This window comes from Lycorma delicatula, chromosome 2 (genome assembly GCF_047948215.1).
Source record: "Lycorma delicatula isolate Av1 chromosome 2, ASM4794821v1, whole genome shotgun sequence".
Taxonomy (NCBI): domain Eukaryota; kingdom Metazoa; phylum Arthropoda; class Insecta; order Hemiptera; family Fulgoridae; genus Lycorma; species Lycorma delicatula.
Genome location: NC_134456.1, coordinates 136,468,531 through 136,484,781, shown reverse-complemented (window position 1 = coordinate 136,484,781; position 16,251 = coordinate 136,468,531). Strand labels below are relative to the sequence as shown.

The window sequence follows — 16,251 nt, the reverse complement described above, 5'->3', positions numbered from 1 at the left end:
CCTGTCGAAGCTCTTCGGCTTGATATTTTCCTACTCCTTCTCCAGCCTTTAATTGTAAACTTCCCCATTCCCACCATGCGCTTTGAGGTCTTGGATCTGCACAAACTACCAATTTTAACGTGGCATCTGATCCTCTGACTGCAACCACTTCCACACCGGCACCTTCTCTCACAACTTGAGGTGCTCCTGCACACAAAAATAATAAAATAAAAAATACTTATTATGTTAGTATCTGGAAATTAAGCCACAAATAAAATTTAATTTCTTCATTCATCGACACGTTTATTCTAATACCTTGCAAACTTCTGAAAAAAAACCTAAAATTAAAAATTAGTTGTTTATTTTATGTTTCCTTTAGAAACTACTGTTATAGTGGAACGGTAAAATTTCTCACTGTGGTCAAAAACAGGGATTATGCGATTTAAAATTGTTCCATTCCAGTGACCTTATTTTCTATTTCAAATGGTTCATTTTTTAACAAGAGTGTAGTTTAATTCCAATTAGAAGTATAAACAAAAATCACAAATCTGGAAAATTAGAGAAAGAGATGAGGTGAAATTTAATTATTTTGTTTTATAAATGATAATTAATTATAAAATGTTTCTGGTTCGAATTAATTTATTGTATTTCACTTTCTTTTATTCTAGACCCGGTGAAGTCCGATTCAAAATGATAATTTTTATACAGGGATAAAAGAAAAAGTTACTTATATATATTTTTAATAATCTCGAAACATTTATTATTATAGGATATGCATCATCTATAAAAGTTTCTTTTTTTATCTTATAAAAAAATAAAAACAAATTATTGAACGTGAATGTAATTCCTTAGTGTCTTTCGTTAAACCTCTTCATCATCTACGTGCATGTTACGCCATAGAATGAATATATGAGTCTCGTGAGAATATAGATCTCTCATCTCCATATTCTCTCTTGTAGAACTGAGGAGGGAATCAGGGAAGAGTCTTGGGATTTAGAAATATCACTATTAATGTACTATACTGACGTTGACATTTACTGACGTGTCTCCGTTTTACATATTATGTCATTTTTATTTTTAAATTTAGCATCTTTCAGAACTTGAATATGTAATGCGAAAAGTATACCTTTAATACGCAATTTATTTTACTTGATACATCCATTTTGTATAATCTGATACTCAAACATTTTAAGTTTTGTTTTGTACATATTTAGCATTAAACAATACAAATAGAACAATTAAGTAATTTAAATTCAAACCGAACAATCTCATTCGATTTATTAAAAGGGCATTCGAATAAAGTGTAACGCTTCCGTACGATTAAATCTTCCTGTATAGAAATATAGGAATGCATAGGAATGCATTAAGATACTATTGTTATCGAAGTAAATTTCTTTATCAAACATATTCTAACTTCCACAAAGAGCTCCAAGAAAGTTGTACATATCTACTTAGTAAAATAACTATACAGAATAATTTCAGATTCCCTATGTTAATAGCTTTCCGGTTATATTTTTTCCTCGTATTATTTTTAACATTTTAAATATAATTCAATAGTTAAGTGAATTAAAAAAAACACCACAACTTCAATAAGTTTCTTTTTTCTTTTCTTTTTTTTTGATAATAAATTTAATTAAATGGAAAAAACATACACTGATGTTGTTGAATAAATTATATATAAAAATCAGTTATGAATCCAAATGATTGTCCAAATAATAATCTTATTTGATCGACCAGTGAGATGTAAGAAGAGAAATAAAATGATAACTGATCAATTACTACGCAACAATATGCTCCTTACATGGAATAGAAAATGAAATTAGAGAAAAATGATTAAATATAAAATTATAAAACTAAAAAACGTTGTTAAAATTAATATATTTCTGCACATAATGAGATAAAATTGAATATTATTGTGGACTGGAACATAGGTAATGAAGATACCTCGGCTATTAAACAATGTTTTTTATACAATACAAAAAAAAAAATGTTCAAGAGAAAGCAATGTCATCCACAGACAATTTTCATTATTGCCTATATTTTAGCAGTTAAATAAGGATATCTAATCCCAGAATTTAGTTTCTAATCTGTGTACAAAAGAATAATTTATTTAAATCATGATATCAAGGGGTTAATTATAAATAAAAATTAGCATTGATTTTTGTTTGTCTTTTTTATTTAATAAAATGATAAATACGAGTAACATGTTTAGTCTTCTTGTCAATAATAAAATAAAATCTGATGTGGATACTATATGACTTCCTTGTACGCCTATTAAATTAAATATACACATTTTCTTAAAATGTGAAGTACACCAAGATTTATTTCATTAATAACTTCTGATATTTTTTAATATTTATTTTTGAATTATTATTTATCGTATAATTTTTTTACAATCAGAGGTTAATAATAATAATATATATATATATATTTGTTTTTATTATAACGACGCAACAACTTTACAATCTGTTCAGCAAAATAATTGAACAATAAGTAAATAAGATCTATATTTGAACTAACAATAATTAGTAGTCACAGACCCAGCGGCTGATGACTTAACGATAACAACGAAATGAAAGAAATGAAATAGAAGAGCACTCCGTACAGCCAGACTATAAAGTCACCTAATTGAAACGATAAGCCAAACCAAGATTATTGTTTCATAGCAATCTTGAAAAATCACTGATCGTGTTATCCTATAAATTGATCGTCAAATAATTCGGATGCCGAAACAGACGATTTTGATATCGTAGGCTGACCAGAAATTTTCTGCCGAACGGTTCGCAACATAAGGTCATTATATATGAGGCTGTTGCTTATGTATCAGGGTATGTTTAGCATTTTTTGCAATGTTTTTGTCTGGTAGCGTTCAACTATGTCAATATTGGAGTTGCACGCTGTACCCCACAATTCAAGCCCGTAAATCCAAACAGGCATCAAAACTGATTTATAAATCAATAATTTACTTTCTACCGAAACCAGAGATCTATGTCCTATCAGTCAATACATGCTTTCGAACTTGAGATCTAACTGTTTCCGCTTAGATTTGATATGTTTCTTCCAAGTAAGTCGTCGGATGAAAACCCAAATATTTACAGTCCTGAGATGTTGGAATCGGAACATTGAAGATAGAAACAGGAGGAGAGTGGTTCTTACGAAGGATGAACGAGACGTGCTTTAATTTTGTTTCGTTTATTTTAATTTTCCAACACGTAAGCCACGATTCGAGGAGAGTGATATAATCTTGATTAAAACGAGACGCAGTGGCCGGATCTTCGTGGATAGCTAGAATTGCAGTATCATAAGCAAACGTTGCTCCTGTGGTACCTGCCATAACTGGGAAGTCAGCCGTAAACAGAACATAAAAGATGCGTCCGAGAACGCTTCCTTGAGGTACCCCTGATTGTATAAGGAACAAATTCGTCAAACCCTCTCCATGTTTAATCTGAAAACACCTGTATTCAGGTAAGATTTCAGCACTACGTAGAAAACAATTCATCACATATCATATATATATGTACATATCATGATATGTACATCATATATCATGTACAAACAAGACTGTATGTGATCATATTTACTTATGGTTTATGTAATAGCGTAACTGATTGTAAATTTTATTTTAAGAAAAAAATAATTTACGTGCTCATCTTTGCATTAAAATATATATCCAGAATACTGACATCAGAATTCTGTTTTCTACAGAATAACATTCCGATTATACTGATAAATAACGTGTCGTGTTTCACTCTTTTGATTGATCATAAACGATACAAAAAACTACGAATAAATGTTGAAGGGTAGATAAAAAATCTCAAACTATCTGAAAAAAAATGTTTTGATAATTATAAAAACTGATATCCGTTAAAAAAATTATATAAATTACAGAACATCATTGAATACCTCATTAATTGTGTATTGCTAGAGATATAATTTATTAAAATATAATATTTTTAAATGTATTCTTTCTAATGTAATTGAGTTCTTAATATTTTAAAATTACATAGTATTATTATTAGTGTTTAAATTACATTAAGCCAAAAATAATCTGGTATTACATAAAATAACCACAAATCTTTGCTACCTCCTACAATGACAACATTGAAAAAGTTCTCAGATAAATTTATTTATTGATTAATACGTAACTATTTTTAATGAACAACTACTCTAAAATTCCTTTTTGTTAAGAAACTGTAATTTTATCGCTGTTTACCCATTTATTTACTAATAACACGCAAATAAAAAAAATAAAGAAATTAAGAATTATGAAAAACACAGCAGTAAGTTTTTAGAAAAAATAATAAAAAAAGTAAACAAATTACTTTGAAAAACGGGATTACTTAACAAAATATTAATTACATGAATGAATAATAATCGAAGAACATAAGAAAGAAGCCGTAATAAGAAAGGGAGTCCGACAAGGATGTTCCCTATCTCCGTTACTTTTTAATCTTTACATGGAACTAGCAGTTAATGATGTTGAAGAACAATTTAGATTCGGAGTAACAGTACAAGGTGAAAAGATAAAGATGCTACGATTTGCTGATGATATAGTAATTCTAGCCGAGAGTAAAAAGGATTTAGAAGAAACAATGAACGGCATAGATGAAGTCCTACGCAAGAACTATCGCATGAAAATAAACAAGAACAAAACAAAAGTAATGAAAGGTAGTAGAAATAACAAAGATGGACCGCTGAATGTGAAAATAGGAGGAGAAAAGATTATGGAAGTAGAAGAATTTTGTTATTTGGGAAGTAGAATTACTAAAGATGGACGAAGCAGGAGTGATATAGAATGCCGAATAGCACAAGCGAAACGAGCCTTCAGTAAGAAATATAATTTGTTTACATCAAAAATTAATTTAAATGTCAGGAAAGATTTTTGAGAGTGTATGTTTGGAGTGTCGCTTTATATGGAAGTGAAACTTGGACGATCGGAGTATCTGAGAAGAAAAGATTAGAAGCTTTTGAAATGTGGTGCTATAGGAGAATGTTAAAAATAAGATGGGTGGATAAGATGGGTGACAAATAAAGAGGTATTGCGGCAAATAGATGAAGAAAGAAGCATTTGGAAAAATATAGTTAAAAGAAGAGACAGACTTATAGGCCACATACTAAGGCATCCTGGAATAGTCGCTTTAATATTGGAAGGACAGGTAGAAGGGAAAAATTGTGTAGGCAGGCCACGTTTGGAATATGTAAAACAAATTGTTAGGGATGTAGGATGTAGAGGGTATACTGAAATGAAACGACTAGCACTAGATAGGGAATCTTGGAGAGCTGCATCAAACCAGTCAAATGACTGAAGACAAAAAAAAAAGAATGAGTAATAATGTAATAATATTTAATTACTCGTAGTTCGAAAGGAAATCGTATTAACAGACATAGATAACATTATTTAGTTTTTATACTTAATTTTTTAGGCATCATTTAAGGAGTGTTTGGTGAGACCATAGAACCTTTTCACATCTACTTCGACGATTAGATCAAACTTTCAACGAAATCGCAAAAATTATTATTTTTTGTTTAGTCAGGAGTTATTCGATCGATTTGATGCAACGCTTCATTCTTTTCCGGTATTTGGTCAATGTATCCTATACAACTCAGCATATTCTTTAACTCAATACATATATTCTCGTATCATTCATCTTAGTTTTATATATTTCAATTTTACTCTTTCTCTATACAACCCTCTATTACCCAGTTAATCAAATCTGGATGTTTGAATACGAGTTAGTTCTCCTTAGAAAAGTTTACCGCAAATTTATTACTTCTTCAGATTCACCTTAATTTACTCTTAAGAATCAGATGAAACTATTATTTCTTGCTGATTGGTATTAATGTCTTTTCAAATTTATTATTCCATCCAATCTTTTAAAATCCACACGAAACAACACATTTCTGCTCTATTAGTTTGTGTAAGTCTACTTTTGATCTCTAATTTCGTCTATCTTTTGTAATTTTACTAATAAAATAACAAAATTTTGTATTTGTTGTAAATTATCATCCTCTATCTAATTATTTACTTTCTCATAATCTTCCTTTTTATTACCTTTATTTTAATCATATTTATTTTCAGTCTGAATCTTTCTTCTAAAAAATTCGAATAAAATTTCTAACGTATTAATCTAAGAGCGGTAGTAAAAATTACCTTATCAGAAAAGGATAATTTTTCTTAAAAACATAAGAATCAAAGGCAAGCATTACGCACGAGTATCTTTATGGAAGGAAAAGGTTTCTAGAAATCAAACGGTAATCGTATTTTGATTTACGATTGAGGAATAAACCAACAAATTTAATGACAATTATGAATTAACTCATAAAAACTAAGAATCACAAGAGCTCACGTAAACAGTCATAATTTATTTTAAGAAAAGCAATATTAATTACACGAGAGGTAAAATAGAGATAGATTAGGTTATAATTTACTATAATAATACCACAAGACGAAAAACATAAGAAAGAAGTGATTCATTTCGAGTGTGAGAAAAAAATGTGGAAAAATTAAATGTAGTTTTCCTTAAATGTTATTTAGAAATGCGTGAAAAATTAGATGATCTCTTTTCACTCTAAACACTGATTTAATACAGTTTACTACGATTTAGTAATCTAACAAATATAACTATTGATGTCTATCAATGAGTAATCATTCTTTGGGGTAGTTTATGATAGTAATTATTTAGTATTATATAAAATACTCGTAAATTTTGAACCGTGGCAAACCAAATAAAATTCTTGACCAGATGACAAAACGTTTAATCGTTAGTAATTTAATCAGAATGAAGTCCGATTTAGAATGGAAATAAATAGAAAATATCCTTTATCTGTAGATTTTTTTTTTTAATTTCGTATTTCAATATGAATTGAAAGCACTCCAAGTAATGTGGACGCACGGAATCCGGAATAAACAGATTATTTTAAGCTGGTTTTTGTTTAAATTTATTCAAGCTTATTGCAGAAGTTGACGTTTTTACGTTTTAAATAATATACTATACATTTTAAAAATATTATTTTTAAAAATTAAAATACAATCTGGTGAAATACAGCTATAAAAACTGTATAAACGTTTTAGTTATAATAGGTTAAGCAATAAATCATATGTGACGATACGCAATTAAAACTTTAACAAAAACCATTTGAAAAAGATGAGCGGAGAATATTTATAAAACATATTCTAGAAAGCCCATAAAAGTAATTTAGTAAATAAATATTCCTTTAAAAAACCCCCTTTAGGTGTTTCCTTTATATCATTCTTCATGAAGAAATAAACAATTCTCATTACTCATGCAGAAAATATAAATGTGAGTAATTTTCTCGTTGGAGGGAATGTTTTTACAGTTAGTCGAAAGAGCGAAATTATTAAATTTCAAGCAAAAACTTGATGAACGTTGCGTGAAGAAAAACACCATTAATCACATGACAGGCAACGAGACGATCTGCTTTCTGTTATATAGGGTGGGGCACGGAACATGGTAGCCACCGACCCCTCTTAAATAATTAACAATATCTCTTCTAAAAATAAGCAGAAAAAATGTAAAAAAAATGGATGGATTGGTTTTTTTTTAACACTTTCAGCATATCTTATCAGTTCCATGACTATGATTGATAAACCTGAATCGTTGACGTAAAATTATTTGTATAAAATCTAGATTTTACGTAGTTTATTGATTAGGCATAAATAAAATTTTACCACTTCTAAAATTATTATTAAAACCTCAATAAATATCTTTCACTGATACACTTTTTTAATTAAAATTTTTTTAAAATTCTTCCGCTAAAATATAATAAAAAATTAACTCAAACGGAATTAAAAACATTTAATACACCGAATTATAGAGATCGCCTTTAATTATAATCCTTAATTTTGATATTATTGTAAATTCATGTTGTAATTTTTATTCATAATATTGTATAACGGTTCATTTTAACATCGATAATGTAGTCTATAACAATAGACCTTGAAATACTAATACTAAATACTAATAAATACACACATACAAGTACATCCACAATGGTCACATTATATTTTTCCAACGAGTTTAAGCTTAATAACTCGCTTCATAAAAATAGTAAATAAACCAAGGCTTATTTTATTTTATTCTCCATTCTTTATTCTGTTAAAAAAAATTTCAATCTCATTTCACTTTATTACTGAAATCTATCTTTAAAAGATTGAAGAAAAACAACAAAAAAGTTCTCTCCTTTTTTTATCACTTTTTAATCTAACTCGATTTTACGCCCGTATGAGATGCAAAAAAAGTTACAAATTCCCATCATCCAGTTTTGATTTTTTTAACAGTTTTCCAGTCGTAGGCCATTTGTCAAGAATTAGCTATTATAGTAAAAAATTATTAAAAAAAAAAAAAAAAAATGATATGCTCGATTTAATAAAAACGAATATTACATCACAGATAAAGTGATATTTACAAATAAAAGATAATTTATTTGCAGTAACCATTGCTCGGGAGTGATTGGCCGGCTTCTTATCATGTGAGCATGGTAGAAGTTATTTAGCTTATTGATTATGGTGTCTGTTTTTTCTCTGCCGCATTTAATGTATTGTTTATTTCAAAACAACTTTTATTTTCCTTGACTTTTTAACATAATTGTGAAATGAATTATTAAGATTAAAACTTATCGTCACTGATATAACACAGATTTAATTATTGTAAAACATTTCCTTTGTATATAATTAACGTACCGAGTATAAACAAATGTGAAAATTAAGTTAGTTGAGATTTAAAATTACCCATTGTGTTTCTTAAATCTCAAACTGTATGGTTTTATCTAGCTTTAATAGATTAGTCTTATTTATTAACTCATTATCATTATCATTATTAACCTACGTAAATATAGATTGAATTAATTCAATAGTGTTTATGTACACAGTAATATTTATACTTTCATAATATAAATTACTGAAAAATATTTTATTAATTTCAAAATTATTCCTACAGAAAAAAGTTTAAAAAACAATTCAGATTTTAAATATTTTTATCTGATGTCGCAGAATAAGATGTTGCCCAACAAAGCGTTCAAGCGAGAACAGATTTGGTTCGCATTTACGAAATATTCTGTTACCAGAACAAGAAGGGAAACTTCCGTTTTGTGTTTTCCTTTTTCACGGGTTTTCTTCGTGAGATATACGTATTATATTCTTTAGACGTAGAAGTAAAGTTTCTCGCCTGACGCAATCAGGTTCAATTCTTCTTTGTACTTTTTAACGCTTCATTTCCCTTTATATGTACGTATTCTTTCATAAAAAGCTCCTTATCTTTTTAGAATTACTTTTCATTTTTACATGAAGAATCGGAAGTCCTATTTAGTATTTTAGTCTAAATCCTAAACACATTTTACGTACAAAGACTACGCTGAATGCATACATATATAACAAATATCTAAATTATTCTTTTATTTATCCTGCCGCAATAAGTTTTTAAAAACTACATAATTTTTTAATTAAAAATAAATCAGTAGATTACATCAAAATAGACATACACAGTAATAGAAAAAAAACCAAGAAAATTAATAAAGCAATATGGATGATCTGTTAACTATATAAACAAAATAATTTCTTGTAAAAGGTTCAATTTTTAATTTCGGAACAATGTGCTCAATTACTTTTTAAATGCTGGAAAATACTCACCGGTATTATAAAATCATTTTGTTTTTTTTTCAAGAATAATAAATGAGTGTGAAAAGAGCAATTGGGCAATGAAGAGACCTGTCTCTTTTTTCTGTTTAGCCTCCAAAAACACCGTAACGTATTACTTCAGAAGATAAATGAGGATAACATGTATGAATGTAAATGAAGTGTAGTTTTGTACAGACTCAGGTCGACCATTCCTGAGATGTGTGGTTAATTGAAATCCAACCACTAAAGAACACCGGTATTCACGATCTAATATTCAAATTCGTATAAAAGTAGGAGCCTTTACTGGGATTTGAACCATACAATTCTCGACTTCGAAATCAGCTGATTTTCGATAACGAGTTAACCATTAGACCAGCTCGGTAGACTAATGAAAAAACCTAGAAATTCACGAATAAACTGTTATGAGTTTCATGGTATACTTCAAGACCATTCTTTGTTATACTCTTTTAAAAGTTCTTCGGCCCAGACAGATGAAATAATTCATTAAAATAATCCATAAGCAAATAATCCAAAGCTGGGTTTCACTAATCGATTGCCTACCTCTCCATGCATGTTTGTTTGTCCTACAACTTTTAAATCTGTATGATTTTTTGTTTTAACAAAAGATATTTTCTTACGGAATTCAATAATCCTAGAAGAAAAGTAACGTATAAGATTTTATTTTTCGACTCGAAATCGCAATTGGGTCATACTCAAAGAAGTAATATAATTATATTTTTAATAAGCACTTTGGCGCAATATAAATAATTTTAAAATTATAAACTTTATTGAATTCTTTATTAAATTCTTAATTTTAGAAAGAAATTATGAAATATTTAAGTTCTTATTTTCAGAAATTTTTAAATAATACATAACAGTTCAATTGCAGCGAAAGTGTAATTACACCTGCACGCTGATAATTGTCCAACCATTTTCATTAAATTAACAAGAAAGAAGGAGGTAAAAAAAAAAAAGGCCTAGAAAGTAATTTTATTGGATCAGAAGTTATAAGAAAAGTAAAATTTTGATAATTTTTTTTGACACATGAAAATGTGAAATTTTGAACCCTTTTTTATTTTTTTTTTTGAAGTGGGATGGGGCTAATGACCAAAGTAGTCGATGCCCCTAAAAACCTCAGAAAAAAAAGAAAAAAGAAGGAGGTATTACTTCCTAACGCCTTCAGATTTTGTCTAGAAACACATCAATAAATGCACTATTTTTTCAATGTTATACATTACTTTGTTAGGTTCCATAACTTCGCGTCTTCCCAAATCGGCTGATTTGGAAGGTCGAGAGTTGCAGCGTTCAAGTCCTAGTAAAGGAAGTTTTATACGGATTTGAATACTAAATCGTGGGGATACCGATTTTCTTTGGTGGTTGGGTTTCAATTAACCACACATCTCAGGAATGCTAGAACTGAGACTGTACAAGACTACACTTCATTTACACTTGGATATAACATCATCCTCATTCATTTACTGAAGTAATACCTGAACGGTAATTCCCGGAGGCTAAACAGGAAAAAGAAAGAAAAGGTTCCATAACTTAAAAGGCTGTAGGCGAACAGACATGATGATATACAATTTAATTCAGAAAATGGTACCTCAATTTTAAGATAACAAGCATTTCATACCAGATTTACAAATAAAAATGAAGAATGAAGTGGTTTCCCGATGCCTTTTTCACTGACAAATATAAAGTTGGACAGCGGCAAGCTAATCCAACAAAAATGATAAAGAAGTTCATTTCCGTACTTTATATTTTTATTCTATTAATCTCAAGGATTGGCTGTAATTTTATTCTCACTGACAGCTCTTGGCTAGTGCCTCTTGATTTACACAACTCCAGATGGTTTACACAACATTAAAGTCATAAAGAATATAATGAAATAAATTAACGTAAAGTTACCGTAGAGAAACAACGAAAACAATGAATTATATAGTACAAGAGAAAGCTGTATATTTAACAAAAAATATATTAAATTACACAAATATAATGTAAAAAGACAAAAAATTGCATGAATATTCTTCTAAGGACTTTTTGTTAAAGAAAAATAAATACCAATACTCTAACAATCATTTTCGTACACAAAAATGAACCACATTGTAAATATAAAATAAAAATAAAGAAACTAGTATAAAATAATTCTGAGATAATGATTCTTAGATTAAGAGGTCATGCACAAAGACAAAATCACAGAACGATCGATACAAGTAGTCTACTGTATTTTATTTCGATTAAATAGGTATTATTCGACTGTTTGCGGTAATCATAACTAGACAGTAAAAAAAAACTAAAATAAAGATTTGTAGCTGTAGGGCGAATAGCTACGCCAATTTAAAATAATACTATAATTTGTAACTGATAAAAGTAGCATATATTGGAAACTTTTATTTTCATAAATGTCGGAAGATTAGTAGAATCTTTTTAAGCTATTTTAAAAAGTATTTTAAATTCAAAAGTAATATAAATTAAAAATTTCATAAATTAATTCCCTTTTTTCTTTCCTCTTTGTTTTTTAATTATAGTTAAGTCATTTTAGTTTTAAAAGTGATAGAATGAAATAAAATTCGCACGCTTGATTAAACATTTACGTCACCTAAATCGAAAAAAAATAACTCTGAAATAGAAATAGGAATATCAACTTTGTTGGAGGTCGTACTGGATTAGCTCTATAGACCTTCATAACCCAGTTTATCTGTTAAAATTGATAAAACGCATTAAAATTTGTCAAGATATAAAAAAGATAAAATATAATAAATAAAAAATATTTTAAGGAAATGAGATAAATCGTATCATTGCAGAGTGAGGCAGAATAAACTGCCGGCGAATCGACAATTGAGATGAGAAAAATATTTAAATTTGATTTTTCCTCATTATTTTTTAAATAACAAAAAATCATAAATTAATTTAATTTAAAAACTGTTATAAAACTGCAAAAAATAACGTATTAATTCCACGTAATAATTAATATTTTAATCTAAAGCAGAATTAATAATTTAACGGTAATTCTTCAACGGAATTCAGTAATTCAGCTTTGTTTTTAAAGAGGAATGAAAATGCATGAAAATCTGTGAGAAGAAAAAATAGAAAATGAAGTACACCCATAAAATTTTAAAGAATCCTTTCGATTTAATAATGTTGTAGAATGAGATAACAAATTTTGGCAAATCAGCAATCCAGACATGTCTTTCATTTTCTCTATACTTTACTACGCTGAAAGAAATTAGACGCAACAATAATTTTTGTATGGCAATAATGCAATGAAAAATAACATGAATTATAAAATAATTTATAAACATATAAAAACAAACAAATATAAATCATTAGGCAACGTATAGAATATTACGTCAGAGCAGAGCAATATTTGGTCAGAGCATCCTTTTTTTCTTTTTCTTCTGTTTAGCCTCCGGTAACTACCGTTAAGATAATTCTTCAGAGGATGAATGAAGATGATCTGTATGAGTGTAAATGAAGTGCAGTCTTGTACATTCTCAGTTCGACCATTCCTGAGATGTGTGGTTAATTGAAACCCAACCACCAAAGAACACCGGTATCCACGATCTAGTATTCAAATCCGTGTAAAAATATCTGGCTTTACTAGGACTTGAACGCTGGAACTCTCGACTTCCAAATCAGCTAATTTGGGAAGACGCGTTCACCACTAGACCAACCCGGTGGGTGGTCAGAACATCTGTATGTAATGAACTTCGTAATTAATATTCTAAAATATAATTATACTTTTCTTACACAGAGAATAATAGTCATAATAAAATCAAACCAATAAATAAAAATTTAAAGAAACAGATAGAATTATTTCAATTGTAGTATGAGATTACATACTCGTGCTAATCGGCAATGGGAATGAGATATATCTAATATACCCTATAATTGTAAAAGTTTGTAGCGGTTCTGTTGGTTTAAAAGAGCATAACGCGAAAACCAACCGAGCAATTGCTTTCAAATTTTAGGATCGTGTTATCCAGGGAAGGTTTTAAGCTCAGATCGATGCCTTAGCTTCGTAGGGGATGGTGTGAATTTTTCACAACACCATCATCGTCTTGGACGATGATTTAGTACAATTTTTGATTTGGTTTTTCGATGAAAAAATAATAATCTTTTTTTTTATAAAATATTCAATTTTCGGTTCTCTACCTTGACCACTTCCGAAGATATAAAGTATTATACAAAAATGGAAAGGGAATCAAAAGAGGTATGTTCATCCTCAACAGAAACGCATCAAAGCTTCTATGTCAAGAAAAGGGAAACGTTGGACGAAAAAGAGCTTTTCAGGCTGTAATTCTTATTTATCTGTATTATTTTCACAACCATGAAGATAATGAACACAGTGGCGAGGGGACGGAGCCCCCTGGCTGGAAATCCAAATTTTTCATCGGTTTTGTTTTTTCTCCCGCTATTTATTAAACAATTATAAAAATTATTACTTTTGATTATATTAATCATTACTTTTAGGTAGTTACTATTGATATGCAATAAATGATTATGTATTATTTAACCTAAACGGTAAAAAAGATTATCTTGATTTCTTTTATTACATGTTTTAATTAGCTGTTTCATTAAAACATGTAATGTTTTAATGAGGTAGTTTCAAAATTGATTAGTTCAGAAAATGCCAGTATGTATAAAATGACATTATTGGCAGAATAATTAAAAAAAAATTACAACTTAAATTAGAGTTTAGAAGTACGTCATAACATAAGAATAAAAAATAGAGTTTTAGAATTTGAAAATTTACATACAAATAAGTAATAGAGAACAGAATTAAAATAATGCACAACGTTTGAAGGTACACATTTACGGACAGCTGGAAATCAGGTAATCAGTTAAATCCAGTAGCTGCTTTTGATAAATAAATTAACAATAGATTTACTGATACTTCACTTCTGATTAATTTTGTGCCATAGTGTTTTTTACGGTACATACATATTTTAACAAGAAAAAAGCAAAACATTCTACAATCCTTTATCATACTCCGATTTTTCATTGTCAATATTAGAGTTGATTAGTTAAATAACAGCTTATATTCCGACTTGAAGATGAATCAAGTGGTTCGTGTCGCTGTCGGATTTATTCCACTAGCTAAAGTTATTTCATCTGTTACAATTTTACAGCCAAATGTACTGAAAGGGGTATGCAATACATTACATATCTTGATAAAACATGGAATAAATGAAGAACATAATGAGTACATACTAATCATTAAGATAGATCGGAATCCCTTTCTTTCTTTTTCCTGTTTAGCCTCCGGTAACTACCGTTTAGATAATTCTTCAGAGGATGAATGAGGATGATATGTATGAGTGTAAATGAAGTGTAGTCTTGTACATTCTCAGTTCGACCATTCCTGAGATGTGTGGTTAATTGAAACCCAACCACCAAAGAACACCGGTATCCACGATCTATTATTCAAATCCGTGTAAAAATAACTGGCTTTACTAGGACTTGAACGCTGTAACTCTCGACTTCAAATCAGCTGATTTGGGAAGACGCGTTAACCACTAGACCAACCCGGTGGGTTAGATCGGAATCCCAGAATCTCAGACAATTACGGTGATCCCATAAATAGTAATCTCTGACGTTATTTGGATCTACAAACAATTGCACTTTTATCAAAAATAAAAAATCCATTTAATCTATATATTTAGGGCTAGTTAGGAAAAACTTAGTTTAAATTAAACTAAGTAAAAACTTACAAGTATTGTACAAAGTATTAAACTTCGTACAAATAATACGAACAGATGACTAATAATAAAATTTATTTTTCATAAAAGCAAAATGCGGATTTATTTATGTTAATTGTAACCCTAAAAGTATTATTACTTAATATAATTTTTCACTTTTTGTAGTTTTTTATTTTACAAAGTAAAAAATTGAAGCATACACATATTCAGTCAAAGTAAACCCACCAAAAAGTGAAATTAAGGGTGAAGAAAGTTTTCGTTAAAGAAAAGAATTTATAAATCAGATTTTTTCCGTAAAAACTTAAAATTTATAATATCTGCCTATTTAGCATTTGGTTATATTGTGAATTAAAAATACCCTAAATTAAAGATTTTATTCGTAGCAAATTATACCAAAATGGATTTCTTATGATACTTATCAAACAATGAGTGTTATATAATTAAAATATCAATTAATGGATAAATGTTTCATATAACAAACACCACAAGCGAAATTAAATATTTTTATTCTCATATATTAAATAAATTTCAAAAGCTTAATAACAGACTTATTTTTGTCTTTTTAAAAAAATCTCTTATAATGAGAAATGAGAAAATAAGATTTTAAGGAATCTAAAGATGGTCAGAATTGAATTTGAAAGAATAAGAAAAAATAGGAAAACGATTTGAGGTTTTTCATACCATTGAAGTGAATAGAAATCGATTTCTAGTACAAGCTATATAGTTTTAAACAAGTCCCAACACTCCAGTTCCAGAACTTTTTTTCTTTCTGCTTTTTAACACTTTTTTTTACGTCGGACATTTTATCAAAAAAGAGAAAAGTATTTCATTCAGTGTTTTTTTAAATGTTTTTTCTAGTTACGTTGAGAGTCAGTCTGTTTAGTATTACTTTTACTAAATTTATTAAATCATTAAAAACAAAATGAATGAATAATT

At 28.7% G+C, this 16,251-nt stretch overlaps 1 protein-coding gene across 1 annotated transcript in view; it reads right to left on the bottom strand.

Moving 5' to 3' along the window:
• Positions 1–16,251, bottom strand: part of LOC142319955 (irregular chiasm C-roughest protein) — a 431,511-nt gene that overhangs the window by 91,611 nt on the left and 323,649 nt on the right. Inside the window, 1 exon segment of the mRNA XM_075357633.1 lies at positions 2–186. Within this exon segment, the coding sequence (XP_075213748.1) occupies positions 2–186 (185 nt within the window).